Source organism: Rana temporaria, chromosome 1 (genome assembly GCF_905171775.1).
Source record: "Rana temporaria chromosome 1, aRanTem1.1, whole genome shotgun sequence".
Lineage (NCBI taxonomy): Eukaryota > Metazoa > Chordata > Amphibia > Anura > Ranidae > Rana > Rana temporaria.
In genome coordinates, this window is record NC_053489.1 from 268770728 (window position 1) to 268788305 (window position 17578).

General features: G+C 41.2%; 1 protein-coding gene across 2 annotated transcripts in view; it reads right to left on the reverse strand.

The window, feature by feature from the left end:
• LOC120941932 (aminopeptidase O (putative)) overlaps positions 1-17578 on the reverse strand; it is a 525264-nt gene that overhangs the window by 439438 nt on the left and 68248 nt on the right. For both annotated transcript variants that reach the window (XM_040355486.1, XM_040355487.1), the window contains exon 5: positions 2312-2560. In XM_040355486.1, coding sequence (XP_040211420.1) covers positions 2312-2560 — 249 coding nt within the window. The remainder of the gene's footprint in view (positions 1-2311; positions 2561-17578) is intronic.

The window sequence follows — 17578 nt, forward strand, 5'->3', positions numbered from 1 at the left end:
GAAATAAGAACATGATGGCATGTTGACCAGGTATTATCTGAATGAAAGCTTAACCACTTAAGACCCGGACCAAAATGCAGCTAAAAAGGACCTTGCCTTTTTTTGCGATTCGGCAGTGCGTCGCTTTAACGGACAATTGCGCGGTCATGTGACGTGGCTCCCAAAAGAAAATGTGCGTCCTTTTTTCCCCACAAATAGAGCTTTCTTTTGGTGGTATTTGATCACCTCTGCGGTTTTTATTTTTTGCCCTATAAACAAAAATAGAGCGACAATTTTGAAAAAAATGCAATATTTTTTACTTGTTGCTATAATAAATATATATAAAAAAATGTTTCCTCAGTTTAGGCTGATACGTATTCTTCTACCTATTTTTGGTAAAAAAAATAAAAATCGCAATAAGCGTTTATCGGTTGGTTTGCGCAAAATTTATAGCGTTTACAAAATAGGGGATAGTTTTATTGCATTTTTATTCATTTTTTTTTTTTACTACTAATGGCGGCGATCAGCGATTTTTTTTGTGACTGCGACATTATGGCGGACACTTCGGACAATTTTGACACATTTTTGGGACCATTGTCATTTTCACAGCATAAAATTTTGTTAATTGTAAAAAAGACAATTGCAGTTTGGGAGTTAACCACAGGGGGCGCTGATGGGGTTATGTGTGACCTCAAGTGTGTTTACAACTGTAGGGGGGTGTGGCTGTAGGTGTGACATCATCGATTGTGTCCCCCTATAAAAAGGGATCACACGATCGATGACGCCGCCACAGTGAAGAACGGGGAAGCCCTGTTTACACACGGCTCTCCCCGTTCTTCAGCTCCGGGGACCGATCGCGGGACTCCAGTGGCGATCGGGTCCGCGGGTCCCACGGTCATGGAGCCCATGGCTTAAAGGGCAACGTACCTATACGTTGATGTGCCCAGCCATGCCATTCTGCCTACATATATCGGCGTTAAGGGGTCCTTAAGTGGTTAATGCCTTGTACACACGTCTGGTTTTCACGACGAGAAAACTGCCATTTTTTATAATGATCGAGAAAACCGGTCGTGTGTATCCTCCCTAGCAGTTTTCTAGACTAAAAAACTGCCCGCAAAAAATTGAAACCAGCTCTCTTTTTTTCTAGTTGTGTTTACCGTCAGTCGTGTGTATGCTTTTCCGAGGGAAAAAAAACTGCATGCTCAGAATCAAGTATGAGATGGGAGCGCTCGTGCGGGCAGTTTTTTAGCATTCAGAATGGAGATAGCACATGTGTAAGGCCTCGTACACACGACCGAGTTCCTGGTCGGGCTGGTTTCCGACGAGAAACTCGAGCATGTGTATGCTAAGAAACCCGCGCTTGCTCAGAATAAAGTATGAGACGGGAGTAAAAGTAGCATTTGTAATGGAGATAACACATTTGTCAAGCTGTAACAGACTGAAAAGTGCAAATTGTCTCTTAACAAACTTTTACTTAACACGCAAACACATGAGATTAGCAAAACCAGCCCCAAGAGTTTAGCCAGTGGAATCGAACTTCCCCTGCCGTTGTATGTGTTGTATGTCACCGCGTTTGAGAACGAGGAGATTTTGTCTTGACAGTGTGTACGCAAAGCAAGCTTGTCGAGTTCCTTGACAAGCCTAACAAGGAACTCGACGCGGAAAACGATGTGTTTCGCCTGTCAAGTTCCTCGGTCGTGTGTACGAGGCTTAACAGTGTAATGGACTGAAAAGCACGAAGACTGAAAAGCGTGAATCGTCTCTCATCAAAATTGACTAACGCAAGGATCAGCAAAACCAGCCCAAAGGGTGGCGCCAATTTAAAGGAATTCCCCTTTATAGTCCCGTCGTATGTGTTGTACGTCACTGCGCTTTGGTCAGATTTTTTTTTGCATGAAAGTGTGTATGCAAGTCAGGCTGGAGAGGAATCACGTTGTGAAAAACAACGGCTTTTTGAACGTCAGGAAAAACAATGGTGTGTACGCGGCATTAGATTTAAAAGCATTTCAAATGACCTTAAAATACATTAACATACAGTAAATTAATTTACACTTTAAGAAAAATAAAAAAAGTATACAAGTTGATTCCATAATATGTTTCTTTGCGAACAAATATTTTACCTATCCCGGTTTACCTTTTGGCAACCGTTTTAGAGAATTGTTTTTTTTTTTCACCTACCATTAATTCTTTAACACATGATATTCATATTAAATATTACACCCAGTTCTAAAGAAAGCCACTATGAAGATACTGTGTTAGGAGTTAAAAAACACATAGTTCCTTACATTCAGATTAATAAAATAATAAAGTAAAAAGGTGTAAATAGGCTTACCTTGCCATTCCTAAACTAGAGAAATTGGGTGGCACTATGAGAACATCAAGCCTTGAGAATGGATGAACACCCACCACAGAATAAGCAGCTTCTAGGCAATGACATAGTAAAGGAAGCAACAACTCTTTACACCTTTTCAAAAGTGCATCTGGGGCAAAAACACGGTACGGTATACACATCTGGGTATGAGCTTCAGGACTACTATAACGACATGGGTATTCAATGTGCTTGCACTCTGGTCCCGGTGATCTGGAAAAACAATGAAAAATAGAATAATTCAGAAATAAGTACTAGATGTTCTATCCTTTTGCCATATTTGCTTGAAGAAGAGGAACTTTATTCTATTTTAGATATACATGTGAAATATGTTAATGTAAATATCTTTTGTGCAAGCATTTTAAAAATAATCTAGCACAATCTAGACCTGATTTTTAGGTTAGGTCAATGCTTGCTTAGTAATAGATCAGTTTAATACTTGCAAGTATTTATTAATTTGCAAAAAGAATACAATGTATTCCCTGACAAAGCCATCAGCCCCAGAAGACGAGCCTTATCTTTGTTCAAGTATCACCTGGGAGCAGCATCTACCTTTAAACTACGATGCTGACCCAGGAATGATAAAGTCAGGAAATTCCTTGTGCCCATTCAGTAATCAGTGGGCCAGATTCAGAACGGAGATACGACGGCGTATCTCCGGATATGCTGTTGTATCTCTGAGTGCAGGCCGTCGTATCTATGCGACTGATTCATAGATTCAGTTACGCATAGATTTCCCTAAGATCCGACCGGTGTAAGTGTCTTAGGCAGCATATTTACGCTGGCCGCTAGGTGGCGCTTCCGTATATTTACGCAAGGAATATGCTAATTAGGTATTTACGCCGATTCAGAAACGTACGTCCGGCCGGCGCATTTTTTTACGTAGTTTATGAGGCGTAGCTAATGTTAAGTATGGACGTCGTTCCCGCGTCGAGTTTTGAAAATTTTACATCGTTTGCGTAAGTCGTTCGCGAATAGGGCTGTACGAATGTTCCGTTCACGTCTAAAGCATTGACGATTTGCGGCGTAATTTCGAGCATGCGCACTGGGATTTTTTCATGCGACATTCGTAAAAAACGTCAAATACGCGGGGTCACAGTTAATATGCATAAAACACGCCACATCATCCCCATTTGAATTAGGCGGGCTTACGCCGGACCTAATACGTTACGCCGCCGTAACTAAGGGCGCAAGTTCTTTCTGAATACGGAACTTGCGCCCAAATTTACGGCGGCGTAACGTATCTGAGATACGTTACGCCGGCACATAGATAGACCATTCTACCTGAATCTAGCCCTTAATGTTTTTGGCTGAGAGTGTACTGATTATTACACAGTTTAGCCAGCTGCACCCATATCTCACTTTGTAACTTGCAATGTAAAGTCTAGTGAGTAATAACTAGGGGAAGAGAATCTGTATAGGTTCAGTCATTTGACTAGAGCTTTTCAAAAAGTAAAAAGTTGTGGGATAGGGTAGACTTCTCAAAAGGTGTTGCACTGTGCTAATGTAGTAATTTGTTCCCATCAGTCAGTTTGGAATCGATGGACATGGTCAGTGTACTTTTGGTGATATTAACATCAAAAAAAGTAATACAGCTTGGGAAAAATTCTGGATCAAACAACACTCCCAGTGTATATGGTAGAGGCATAAATATCATGTTCTTCAAGTCAACCAACTAATAAGTTTGCAGATCAGAGGCAGCTGAACTGCTTTGCATATAATTCCCCCTTAAATACATAATAGTTGTTCTCAAGTTCAAAACTCAGACATTCAAACAAGAGTTGTTGATAAGCCCCCTAATGTAAATGCAGACAACGTGTTTTACTGCCTGTAAATCTGCTTCATTAGGTAAGCAGGTACACAGAGATTTAATGTCTATAGTCAGCAACTTCCAGTTTTCTTTGAATGCAGAGTATGATCTAATGCCGCGTACAGACGGTCATTTTTTGTGATGAAAAAAAATGACGTTTTTGAAAACGTCATTTAAAATGATAGTGTGTGGGGAAAACGTTGTTTTATGTCTTCAGAAAAACGACCAAAAAAAAATTCGAACATGCTCGAATTTTTTGTGTCATTTTTCAAAATGTCGTTTTTTGTGTCAATTAAAATGATAGTGTGTGGGCAAAACAACATTTTTAAACCCGCACATGCTCAGAAGCAAGTTATGAAGCGAGCTTCAATGGAACAGAGTGCCGTCATACGTGCTGAACGTAACATCGCTTTGCTAGAGCATTTTGAAAAACGATGGTGTGTATGCTACATCGTTTTTGAAAATTAAGTTTCAAAAATGTCGTTTTTTTTCATAACTTAAAACTTAATTTTTTTTCATCGCAAAAAACGACCGTCTGTATGCGGCATAAGCCTCTCCAAATGTCATTTGTGTACTGGTTATATGCAGGTCATTTTGGATAAGGGTAAAAGCCTATGAGGCGAGCTAGAAGTTGTGTCACAGATCATGTGGCAAATACAATGAGCCTAACTGTCGACAGTGAAATCCGTTTAAGTATTTTAGGCAAGACATAAATGATCAGGAGATGGGGACGTTCATTACATGAGAATTTCAACATCACTTTGGTTAAGTAACCATTGGACCAGCCCAGGTTAACCAGGGCATTTCATTTTTTTATTGTATTGCACAGTGGGTCTCGGTCCAGCTTTACATAGCTTGTAGTATCTGCAAACATAATGAATACAATTTCCCAATAATTAGCATACTGTCATTGTTTAAGTGTTTTAATGCAGAAAATTCACAGAGGCTCGGACTGGTGTGACTCTTTTAGGAAACACCATAAACAACATCATGCATAGTCGTATGCATATAGCCTTTATTTGAATGAAACTGCTCTGATGGTGTAAATTTTCTTTTGTTTGAAATCTGTCTGGCTTGAGACATGGTGTAGATTTTTATTTTAAATATTTTTTTCCTGCAATTTGAATGTCATAAGCCTGGCGAAGGGGTCCTGCACTACCATTAATTGCGATGCAATAACTTAATTCCCCAAAAATATGTGGACTACGTATATGATATGGATCTGTGTACTGACAACATATACTTTAAATTAACACATTCTTTATTTTTTTTTGTTTATTTATTGAATATTTTCAAAAGGAAGAAACCGCATACATTTTCACATGAAAGAGTCAGCAAATGAACAAAACGTTTTTAAACTAGCTAAAATAAACTGCATGCTTGTTGACTACAATATGTGTGAAGGAATGTCACCAGATTATAACCATGAACAATACCAGGCACTTAACTTTTTCATTATTTAAAAGGTGTGGCCTTTTAAAATTCCTTAGTCTGAGAACTGACACTTTTTACAGATTATGTATTGTCTACATGGGTTCATCCCTTTATTCGTTTTTGCTGTGGGCTAATATCTTAGATATCCTGCTTTATCTGGTGGAATTTGTGTAATGACTTATTGTTTTCTTCACATATGACAATAAGTGAGTGTCACCTGACATTAGCTCTTTACCCTGCAGAATTTCTTATGTGATTACTTTACACAAGACATTTACTAGCTAGTTCAGACAATACATTTTATCCTGCTTTAAATCCTTATTGTGTCTATATTATCAGGGTAATTTCCCACCCCCAAGTAATGAAAAACATATTTTTTTTTATTTTTGATTATTAGGCCCTGTGATGAGGACATGGCAAAAAGACCAAAGCTATGCTTCTTCTTGTTTATTTTTTATTTTTAATTATTTATTTATTAATGGTGATGGTACACAACAAAGAGTACAAAAACTGCATAAAAACAGATGTGACATATCAGAATCGGCAAGAGGGAAGCGCGCAGGGTTAAACTATGCAGTGTTATATTGATCTATAGTTTTATTTTAAAGCAAACATTTCCTCGGTTGTGAAACTGCTTACTGTACATAATGATTAATCCAGGTTTGGGGCTGCTGTAATGTGCATCTAAAGCCTTTCATTTATTTCCTCTCAAAGTGACAGAGGCATTTTCAATGCAATCCAATAAAAACTGACATCATCTGAATGGTAAACTCAGCTAGATTTCTTCTGGACTCTGTAAGGCCCCTTTACACGAGGGCAGTGGAGGTGCGGTGACGGTATAGCGGCGCGGCTAGCGGACGAAAAAGGGTTAATACCGCCAGCAATGCGCCTCTGTAGAGGCGCATTGCCGGCGGTATTACCACGGTTTCCCATTGATCTCAATAGGAAGGAGCGGTATAGGAGCGGTAAACACCCCGCTCCTATACCGCTCCAAAGATGCGGCTAGCAGGACTATTGGAGCGGTCCTGCTAGCGCACTGCTTCAGTGTGAAAGCCTTCGGGCTTTCACATTGAAGCCTGCAGGCCGATATCACCCCAGATAAGATACTTCAAACCATCAAGTTATTACAATCTGATAAAACCTCTGGGACCGACAGCCTTCAGGTGAAATATTATACACACTAAGCTGACATTATCATTTCTTGCCTGCACAAAACACTTTCATATGCTTTTCAAATTTAGACCCTCCCGGCATCCTTACCATGGATGCAAAGATGCTGGTGAAGGTCCTAACTGGAAGACTCAATACGGTTATTACCAGCGCAGTGCATCAGTGGCTTTCCTGTGGGTTAGCTGCACTTTGCCAAATACTTCTATTATATCCTGCAGGTGTGTTGCACTTTTTTAAAAGCACACCAAACCCGCAGGTAATAACAGAAGTCTATGGCTCAGTGCAGGTAACCCTCAGGTGTTCTGCGCTACACCTGCGGATCAGTTTGAAAGCAGCTCGGTAACCACTGCAGAACAGATATGCCCATATATACGCTGTGATTTTAGTAATAAACTTACCTTTAATAACAGTCTTCCATTCAGGTATTGCAGTCTGTTGCTGTCCCAGGCAGAGTGCCTTTGGCATCACTCTGCCTGTACCAGGAGCCGGCGCTATACAGGAAGCAACAGCTTATGCGGCTCTGCTCCGCAGCCGCTTGCTTCCTCTACCCCTGGCTTCATTCACAACACTGATGCTCTAGGGTAGCAATCGTGATCTGTGCTTGCCAACCCACCATCCCAGAACAGGAAATCGTGGAACACATGTGGCTCCTGGGTTAGAACCTTTGTTGAGAGCTTCTGACTTGACCAAACCCCTCTCCTCAATTTCTCCTCACCTTAAAACATGCAGTACATGATCACTTCTTTGTTCCAGAAGTGGAAGAATGATATACCTGCCCTTTCAGAGGAGAAGTGGGAGGATGTGATCGCTCAATACACTAAACTCATGATCTATGCCAAGGACAAATTTGTCCAATATTAATTTTTATATATAGGATGCGTTACATAAGCCAGAGGCTACATCACATCAACCTGGCCCTCTGCCCCCCTTTGCAACAAATGTCAGGTGCCACCGACACCTTCCATCACATGCTGTGACTCTCAGGTTTTTTATTATTGAATCAAATTGCAATCAGATTGTCCAAAGCACTTAAGCTACCTTTAATATTAATAATTTGCTGTGGCACTGCTCTACAATACCACTCTTCTATTATATTACAAAAAATAAATAATCAAAATGTGAATTAATGCAAAATTTGTTGAACATAAATAAATTCACAATCTGTTGCACCTACTATGCTGGAATGTCCACTTCAATCATGCAGGTCTCTCTGCCCTTAATATAAGTAATCCCAAATAAGGGTGATACACCCGTGGACCACCTCAGTGTGTCTTATGTGCTCAGCTTTGTTATTGGACCCATATAATTTATATCATATAGGTTACACAGGCTTGCAATCCCTCACTGTGGATTATAAATGGATTCAGCTTCTCTACCTCCCAGGGTAAGATCCTTTAAATGGGGGATCTGGCATGTTTTCATAATGAAGAGTGACACTCCCAGGGAAAAGGGGATATTGGCAATGGTGCAATATTGTTAAAAAACAATACAATGCTTTATTAAAATTGTAAGCCCTCACAAGCAAAAAATATTAACATCTCTAAGGGAAATCATGTGATCTATGATGCAGCGCATCAGGCGGAGCTGGGTAACATCACTTCCAGTACAGATCGAAACTGGAAGTTGGTGAGAGATACTGCGAATTGCAGGTTTCCTGATCTATACTGAGAGTTAATGCAATGCTGTCCATTAGATTTTACATGTGAGTGCTTACATTGTTATAAAAGAAGTATGTTGTTTTTAACAGTATTGCACCATTGGCAATTTTTCTTCTTTCTCTGGGAGTGTCATTCTTCGCTATGGAAACCTAAGCTAGATCTGGTAAAGGGACCTGTCCACCAACTTTCCCCCATTTAAAGCATCATATCCTGGGAGGAAGAGAGGCTGATTCCATTTATGATGCAAAGTGAGGAATTATAAACATTACGTGTGACCTATATGATATAAATTATATGGGTCCAATAAGAAAGGTAAGCACATATGGCACACTGAGGTGGACCACAGGTATATCATGGATTAATGAGATTGCTTATATAAGGGCAGAGAGGCCCACACATGTGAAGTGCACATTCCAGCACTTGAAAATATGGACTTTTAGGCCCAGATTCTCAAAGGGCTTACGTCGTATCTATGCGACTGATTCTTAGAATCAGTTACGCATAGATATCCATTAGATCCGACAGGCGTAAGGCTCTTACGCTGTCGGATCTTAAATGCAATTTTTTTTTTTGCCGCTAGGTGTCGTCTCCGTCGTTTTCCCCGTCGAGTATGCAAATTAGCTAAATATGCGAATTCCCGAACGTACACGCGGTCGACGCAGTGAAGTTACGTTTACGTTAGATTTGCGCGGTATGAGGGGCAACCAATGTTAAGTATGGCCGTTGTTCCCGCGTCGAAATTTTAAAATTTACTTTGTTTGCGTAAGTCGTCCGTGAATGGGGCGCCATTTACGTTCACGTCAAAACCAATGACGTCCTTGTGACGTAATTTGGAGCAATGCACCCTGGGATATTTTCCGGACGGCGCATGCGCAGTACGTTCGGTGCGGGAACGCGCTTAATTTAAATGCTCCACGCCCCCTACCCGGCTAATTTGAATTAGGCGGGCTTGCGCCGGGTGATTTACGCTACGCCGCCGCAACTTTACAGGCAAGTTCTTTGTGAATAAAGCACTTGCCTGTAAAACTTGCGGCGGCGTAACGTAAATCAGATACGTTACGCCCGCACAGTTTTACGCCCATCTACGAGAATCTGGGCCTTAGTGTATTCAAATTGGTAGAACTGAGGGGATTACCTTCAATTGTATTTCACCCACTGTGATTGTTTACACTGTTATGTTGTTGTTTTTTTGAGTACAACAAATGTTTGCATTTATCCACATTTTGACTATTTTTTGTAATATAGGTTTTTAATTATTATTGACATTTGGATGTGAGAGCACATAGGTGGTAGCAGCAGCATCAAATATTGGAAAGGGTTCTAGAAGCGCACAAGGTGTTTTGACACTACTTAAGCTACTGTTGATACCAAATGCTCTTGCACTATTGCTAGGTATTGATGAAACATTTCTGATTAAAAAACATGCTAAATTACAGTTTTTTATATATTCATCTTACTACGCTAGAAGAAAAATTCTTCTTCAATGAAAACTAGCTGTCAGATCACTCTTCCTATGTACCAGTTGACATATATGAACAGAGGCTGTCTGGCCAAAGATGACAAAATCTGGTCGCATGAATAAATTCCACTTGAACACCCCCTCCCTTCTCTCATCTTCCCTTCAATTTATCCAGGGTTTAAAAAGGTCTAGATGATGCTTGCTCCTTTAATACGGGCATACAAAATGTCATGAGCTATGGTTTCTGTGAGGTCTGTATAGATGTCGAACATCTTTGCATACTATTTTTTGTATGTTGACTGTGATTTGTGGATACTTTGTAACTTTAAAATTGAAGGTTTTTTTTACTGTCAAAAAAATAAATTAAAAAAAAGAAGAGCTAAAAGAGAGAGGAGAAGAGGAAGGGAAGACAAGAGTTGAGAGACGGGTAAATCTTTGGCTGATGGCTAGAGGTAAGAGGGCAGATATGCTGTGAACCCCCCAAGCAAAGAGCCATGCTGGTTAACTTCACCTATAGGTAACAGGCAGTCTCCAGCACCGATACCTGTAAAACCACTTGCAAGTAATTAGATCACCAGAGAAATTACATGCACCAGGACCAATGGCTCCTTTCACAAGAGCTTGTTTGATTGTGGCATCCGCATAATAGGGATGCCATGAGAAAGTACAAGGACAGACACTGAAGTCAACACCCTGAGGAAGAATATGTATGCAGGAAACTGAGGAGTCAGAGCCCTATTAGATTGGAGAATGACCATTCCTGATCCCAACTGACCAAATGGGGCAGAATGTCCCTCTGGAAAATTACACTGATGAGTACCAAGTACCACTGATGACCCGACATGCCCAAAGAGAAGAGGATTGCCGTGAGGCAATTGCAGTGGGTGGCCAGGGTGTAAAACAGCTCCTGAAGCCAAGCTGACTCAAGAGTTAGAGCAAGAATCCCTGGGTTGAGGAGACCCTACAGGGAGTAGGGGGGGGGGGTGTGTTAATCTGTGCAGTGGCACAGGGAAGTTGAAGGTGAGCAGTTGAAGAGAATGCTAGAAGCATGAGGTTAGCCCGTAAACCCAAAGAGGAGCTCTCTTCTTCCGAATATTTAAAGGTAAAAAGTACCCAAGGACCTGAAAGGCTTAGCAACCATCCCCTGACTTATAAATGTGGGGGTGCACCTTAATGTTGAAGGCTTCTCCAATAGTTTAGTGGATTTTTTGTTTCCAGGCTTTCAAGATGCAAGTGAGCCAGGATTGGTGGTTTTAGGTATGCATTCTCCAGAAGTGGGTGAAGAAGTATTGGACTCCACTGACCTCTACTTGGACTGTGGAAGGTTATTTCTCTGGCCTTCTATGATATCCTTGATTATAATAAAAATGTTAGATAACAGATGCTGGCTCCCTCAGGTGGCACAAAACAAAAACATCTTCTGAACCTGTAGGAGGTGAGTGAGATGGAGTTACCCATTGCAGCAGAACCTTTCCCTCTATGTCTTGACACAGAAATGTTGCAACTGTGTGACGGTGATGCAACTAAGCTCACGGTACAAGGCCGGGCCCTAGGTACTCACAAAAACCCAGACAGCTGGCAGTTAGGTAGAGCAGAGTCCAGAGGTGAGCAAAAAGTCACTGTAGGTGATTAGTGGGAATAAACTAGAGATCGACTTTCCATGTGGTACTTAGCAAAGCAGAAGCAACAGCGGGGTGTGGGAGACAGGGCAAGCACTGAGGCAATGCCAATGGCTCTGGAAATGGAAAGCACTCAATGGCTAATTTATTACCAAAACAGGGTCTAGAAAGTGCCTAAAATAAAACCCAGTGCCAGAAGATTACTTTCAGGCTAACCTTACAATGTCCAGAAAAGCAGGGGCCAGGTACAGTGCTCTAAAGCTAGGCTAAGGAAAGGCCAATCTGGACAGTTACCATGTATAGCTCATCTAATGCAGTGATGTTTGGTCTTAGCCACTGTGCTGCAGCAGCTAAGATTCAGGGTCTTGGCAATCTTCTTATAGCCCAGGCCAATGATGGTGAACCTTGGCACCCCAGATGTTTTGGAACTACATTTCCCATGATGATCAACAACACTGCAGAGTGCATGAGCATCATGGGAAATATAGTTCCAAAACACCTGGAGTGCCAAGGTTCACCATCACTGGCCTAGGTCACCTTTATGTAGAGCAACAATGCTTTTTTTCAGATCCTGAGAGAGTTCTTTCCCATGAGGTGCAATGTTGAACTTCTAGTGACCAGTATGAGAGAGAGAGAGTGATAACACCAAATTTAACACACCTGCTCCCCATTCACACTTGAGACCTTGTAACACTAATGAGTAACATGACATCAGGGAGGGAAAATGGCTAATTAGGCCCAATTCGGAAACTTTCACTTAGGGGTGCACATTATTGACTGTGTGTTGAATTATTTTGAGGGGACAGCAAACTTACCCTGTTATATAAGCTGTACACTCATTACTTTACATTGTAGCAAAGTGTAATTTCTTCAGTGCCGTCACATGAAAAGGTATAATAAAATATTTACAAGAATGTGAGGGTTGTACTCACTTTTGCGAGATACTGTATGTTACAAGGTGAGCAGAAATTGAGGAGAGGGGTTTGGTCAAGTCAGAAGCTCTTAACATAGGTGCCCAACCAGTGGCCCGCAGCGCCCTCTGATGTGGCCCGCGACTTCCTGTTCTGGTATCTTATACACACACACACACACACACGTATACATAAAGGATGTGAACACAAATAACTTCCGTAACGTTAGATAGATGTTTGCAAATGTGTTTGTTGTGAAAAGGAACGATGAATAGGCACATAGGCAGAAATGACATTTCTAGTGCCTTAACCAGCCCTGAAGCATCCAGCTGTGCTGCCCTTCACAAGCTGATCTTTGAAACATCTTTATTTAATCCAGGGAAATAATATATGTTTATGTCCTTATTCTTACTGCCTCCAGTTTTTCTTGACAGATCTATTCTTCCACCGAAATCGTGAAATGAGCTCACTCCAGCTGTGTTCAAACACTGTGACAGGAATGACAAGTTTCATGCTGCACCATTCACAGTTAATGAGTGAGTAGTAATCTTGCCAAAGACAGCTGGGCTTCTCTTTGTTACTTATCTAGCTTTCATTTTATTATCAAAACAAAGCGCTGTAGACTAAACTCACTTACCTGCCCCTAATTTATTTTATTTTAAGTGGGGTTCATTGAATAAAGGAAATGGACCTCTGGTTTGTATTTCGCAAATAGAATTACTTGCCCGTTTGATCCCACTTGCTGCTGAATGGGCCTTACCCAAGCAAAATTTACTAGTAGTGAAAATTTGTGTAGATGGGTGGCAATTTATGGGCTTTTATAGTTACAGTGGGCAACACCAAAAAAAAGCTACATAATATCTTTTATTGATCCCAATATGTTGATAGGATAGAGTAAAGAAACAGGTAAAAAGTGGAGATCCCCTTTCACTTTTGTCATGCCTCTAAGTAGTTCTCAATTTGCATGGTACACTGCGTACAATTATTAGGCAAGTTGTATTTTTGAGGATTTATTTCATTATTGAACAACTACAGTGCTCTCGGTCAATTGAAATTGTTAATAAACCTTAAACCTGAATATTTAAGAGAGTAAACGTGGGGTTAAGGTTTTCTTAGGAGAATGTCTATGTGTGCAGAATTATTGGGCAACTATTAGTGTGCAGAATTATTATGCAACTAAATGAAAAACAAAACTTTTCCCATCTCACTTGCTTATTTTCATCTGTTAAAGTGAGAATAATAAACTCCTTAAAATTTACTAATTTTGTGCAGCAGCAACCACAGCCTCCCAGACACTGTTCAGAGAGGTATACTGTTTTCCTTCACCATAAAATCTCTAATTTAAGAAGGGTCCACAAGTTATCAATAGGGTTTAAATCAGGTGAGAAAGGGGGCCACGCCATTATTCTTTCATCTTTAACCACTTAAGCCCCGGACCAATATGCAGCCTAAAGACCCAAGGGGTTTTTACAGTTCGGGACTGCGTCGCTTTAACAGACAATTGCGCGGTCGTGCGACGTGGCTCCCAAACAAAATTGGCGTCCTTTTTTCCCCACAAATAGAGCTTTCTTTTGGTGGTATTTGATCACATCTGCGGTTTTTAGTTTTTGCGCTATAAACAAAAATAGAGCGACAATTTTGAAAAAAAAGCAATATTTTTTACTTTTTGCTGTAATAAATATCCCCCAAAAACATATATAAAAACATTTTTTTTCCTCAGTTTAGGCCGATACGTATTCTTCTACCTATTTTTAGTAAAAAAAATCGCAATAAGCGTTTATCGATTGGTTTGCGCAAAATTTATAGTGTTTACAAAATAGGGGATAGTTTTATTGCATTTTTATTTTTTTATTTTTTTTTACTACTAATGGCGGCGATCAGCAATTTTTTTCGTGACTGCGACATTATGGCGGACACTTCGGACAATTTTGACACATTTTTGGGACCATTGTAATTTTCACAGCAAAAAATGCATTTAAATTGCATTCTTTATTGTGAAAATGACAGTTGCAGTTTGGGAGTTAACCACAGGGGGCGCTGTAGGAGTTAGGGTGCACCTAGTATGTGTTTACAACTGTTTGGGGGTGTGGCTGTAGGAATGACGTCATCGATCGTGTCTTCCCTATAAAGGGAATGACGCGATCGATGCGCCGCCATAGTGAAGGACGGGGAAGCCGTGTTTACACACGGCTCTCCTCGTTCTTCAGCTCCGGGGAGCGATCGCGACGGAGCGGCTATAAACAAATAGCCGCGCCGTGGTCCCGGATCGCTCCCCGAGCGGACCCGACCTCCGCATGTAGCGGGGGGGGTCCCGATCGGACCCCCCACCCGCTAATAGGCGAGGACGTACCCATACGCCCATGTGCCTGTACGTGCCATATTGTGGACGTATATGTACATGGGCTGGTCCTTAAGTGGTTAAAGGCCTTTACTGGCTAGCCACACAGTGGAGTACTTCGATGCATGTGATAGAACATTGTCCTGCATTGTCCTTCTTGAAAGATGCAGACTTTTTCCTGTACCACTACTTAAAGAAAGTGTCTTCTAAAAACTGGCAGTAGGTTTGGAGCTTGGGATTGATTGAGTCGATTTCGAGTCCATCTGTAACTCGAAAAAGGTCAAACTAGCTCACCTTTAATAATACCAGCCCATACCAGTACCCCACCTCCATCAGTACCCCACCTCCACCTTGCTAGCATCTGAGTAGAAGTGGAGCTCTGTGCTCGTTACTTATCCAGCCACAGGCCCATCCATCTGATCCGTCAAGAGTCAATCTCAACTCATTAGTCCATAAAACCTTTGAAAAACCTGTCTTCAGATATTTCTTGGCCCAGTCTTGATGTTTCAACTTATGTGTCTTGTTCAGTGGTGGTCAGATTTCAGCCTATCTTACCTTGGCCATGTCACTGAGCACTGAACACCTGGTACTTCTGGGCACTCCAGGTATTTTGCAGTTCTGGAATATGGCAGAACTGGGGGATAATGTGTTCCTGGTAGCTTCAGGCTTGATTTTTCTCAAATCTTTAGCAGTTAATTTGCGTCTTGTTTCTCAACACGTTTCTTGCGACCCTGTTGACTATATGCAACAAAACATTTGATGGTTCTGTAATTTCCCCCCTATATTTTAGAAATTTCAAGAGTGCTGAATCCCTCTCAAAGACTTTTTGGCCCAGTTTGCCTGAGGAAAGACCCTGCCTAATAATTATTCACACCTTGATATAGGGTGTTGACATTCTGGTGTTCACAGAAATAGGTGCTCTGACTTGCCAAAACATGCATGGAATCACCATGCCTGCAACTCACCAGGAATGGGGAGCACCCTGGGCATACTTGTATCAAAGCAGCAGAGCTCTTTAGGCGTTTGATATTATATTGTTATTACATTTGGAGGGCCAGGATCTGGAGCACGGAAGGCACTATTTTACAGTGTACAAATGAACACATGGCTTGGGAGCTGTCAAATCCCTTCTACATATAAGGGAGAGACTAGTCATGAAAAATGAAGGGCTAGATTCAGGTAGATTTCGGCGGGTGTAGCGTATCTCAGATACACTACGCCGCCGTAAGTTAGAGCAGCAGGTCCTGTATTCACAAAGAACCTGCGCTGTAACTTACGGCGGCCCAGTGTAACTGGGCCGGCGTAAGCCCGTCTTATTCAAAATAGGCTGGTTGGGGGCGTGTTCTATGTAAAATACTAGTGACCCCACATATTTGACGTTTCTAACGAATGGCGCATGCGCCGTCCGTGGACGTATCCCAGTGCATATGCTCCAAATGACGTCGGCAAATCGTCAATGCTTTCGACGTAAACGTAAATTACGGCCAGCCCTATTCACGGACGAGTTACGCAAACGACGTAAAATTTGAAATATTTTACGCGGTTCCGACGTCCATACTTAACATTGGCTGCGCCATCTTTTTGGTGGTTTATCTTTACGCCTGAAAACCCCTTACGTAAACGGCGTATCTTTACTGCGACGGCCGGGCGTACGTTCGTGAATAGGCGTATCTAGCTGATTTACATATTCTAGGCGTAAATCAGCGTACACGTCCCTAGCGGCCAGCGCAAATATGCAGTTAAGATACTACGGCGTAGGAGACTTACGTTGGTCGTATCTTAGCAACATTTAAGTGTATCTCAGTTTGAGCATACGCTTAAAGTTGCGACGGCGCGGATTCGGACTTAGGACGGCGTATCTACTGATACGCCCATCGTAAGTCTTTATGAATCTGGCCCTTTGTCTTTTCAACAATAAATCCAGTTATTCATAATGAAATCATGCAACAATCAGCATAAGAACATCCCATGCATTAACATTTTTTGGATGTTTATGAACTAAATTTTTTTGAAGATGTTTAGGATGTTGTCTAAAGGATTTCTCTCGCAGACCAAATCAAATCAATCTTATAGTCAAATCACCATACAAGTTTTAGGTAAAATACAATAGAAAGAAAAACTATGAACTTGGAATTTCATAACATTTTCAATAACATTTGTAAAGTATAAGAGAAAAATAGAACTGTAATGAACACATATCCTCCCATTTAGGAATCTGTCTGGAAAGGACATGGTGAAACAGATATTTTTTTTTAAAACAGAAAAAAGTACTCTGTTACAAAGCCTTATTAAATACTAATGGTTCATTGTTCCAAATGTACCCGTGAATACAAAAGTAAAGCTTAGACACAGGATGAGATTATCGGATTAATGATCGCCCATTTTTTTGCATGCTATTCTCCATATCGAATGCAAATGGGTTACTAAAAGTACGAAAATTCTCCTACGCCAGAAAAAATATTTGTACAATCTTGTATCGTAGGAGAATTTTTTTTCGGGTTTGTCCCTTGAGAAAATTTTGGACGAAAGCTGTGTACCAACGATCAGATTATAGTCCAATCGCATCAAAAGCAGAATTTTTCGTCCGGGTTTCTCATCGTGTGTACGAGTCTTTTTATTTGCTTACTTACCTAACCCCATCTTCCGCATCGCTGGGCGTGACATCCTCATCCTGTTTGCACCATCTAGTTGAGTATGATGTCATGCTCCTTTCTGCTAGAACAGTCGAAATCTTGTGAGAGAACACTTATGCAATAGACTCTGGTGTTTTCCCACACTATGCCAGCTCTGCATTCCACCAGGAATTTTTCTAGAAAGATGGTCATGTCACAC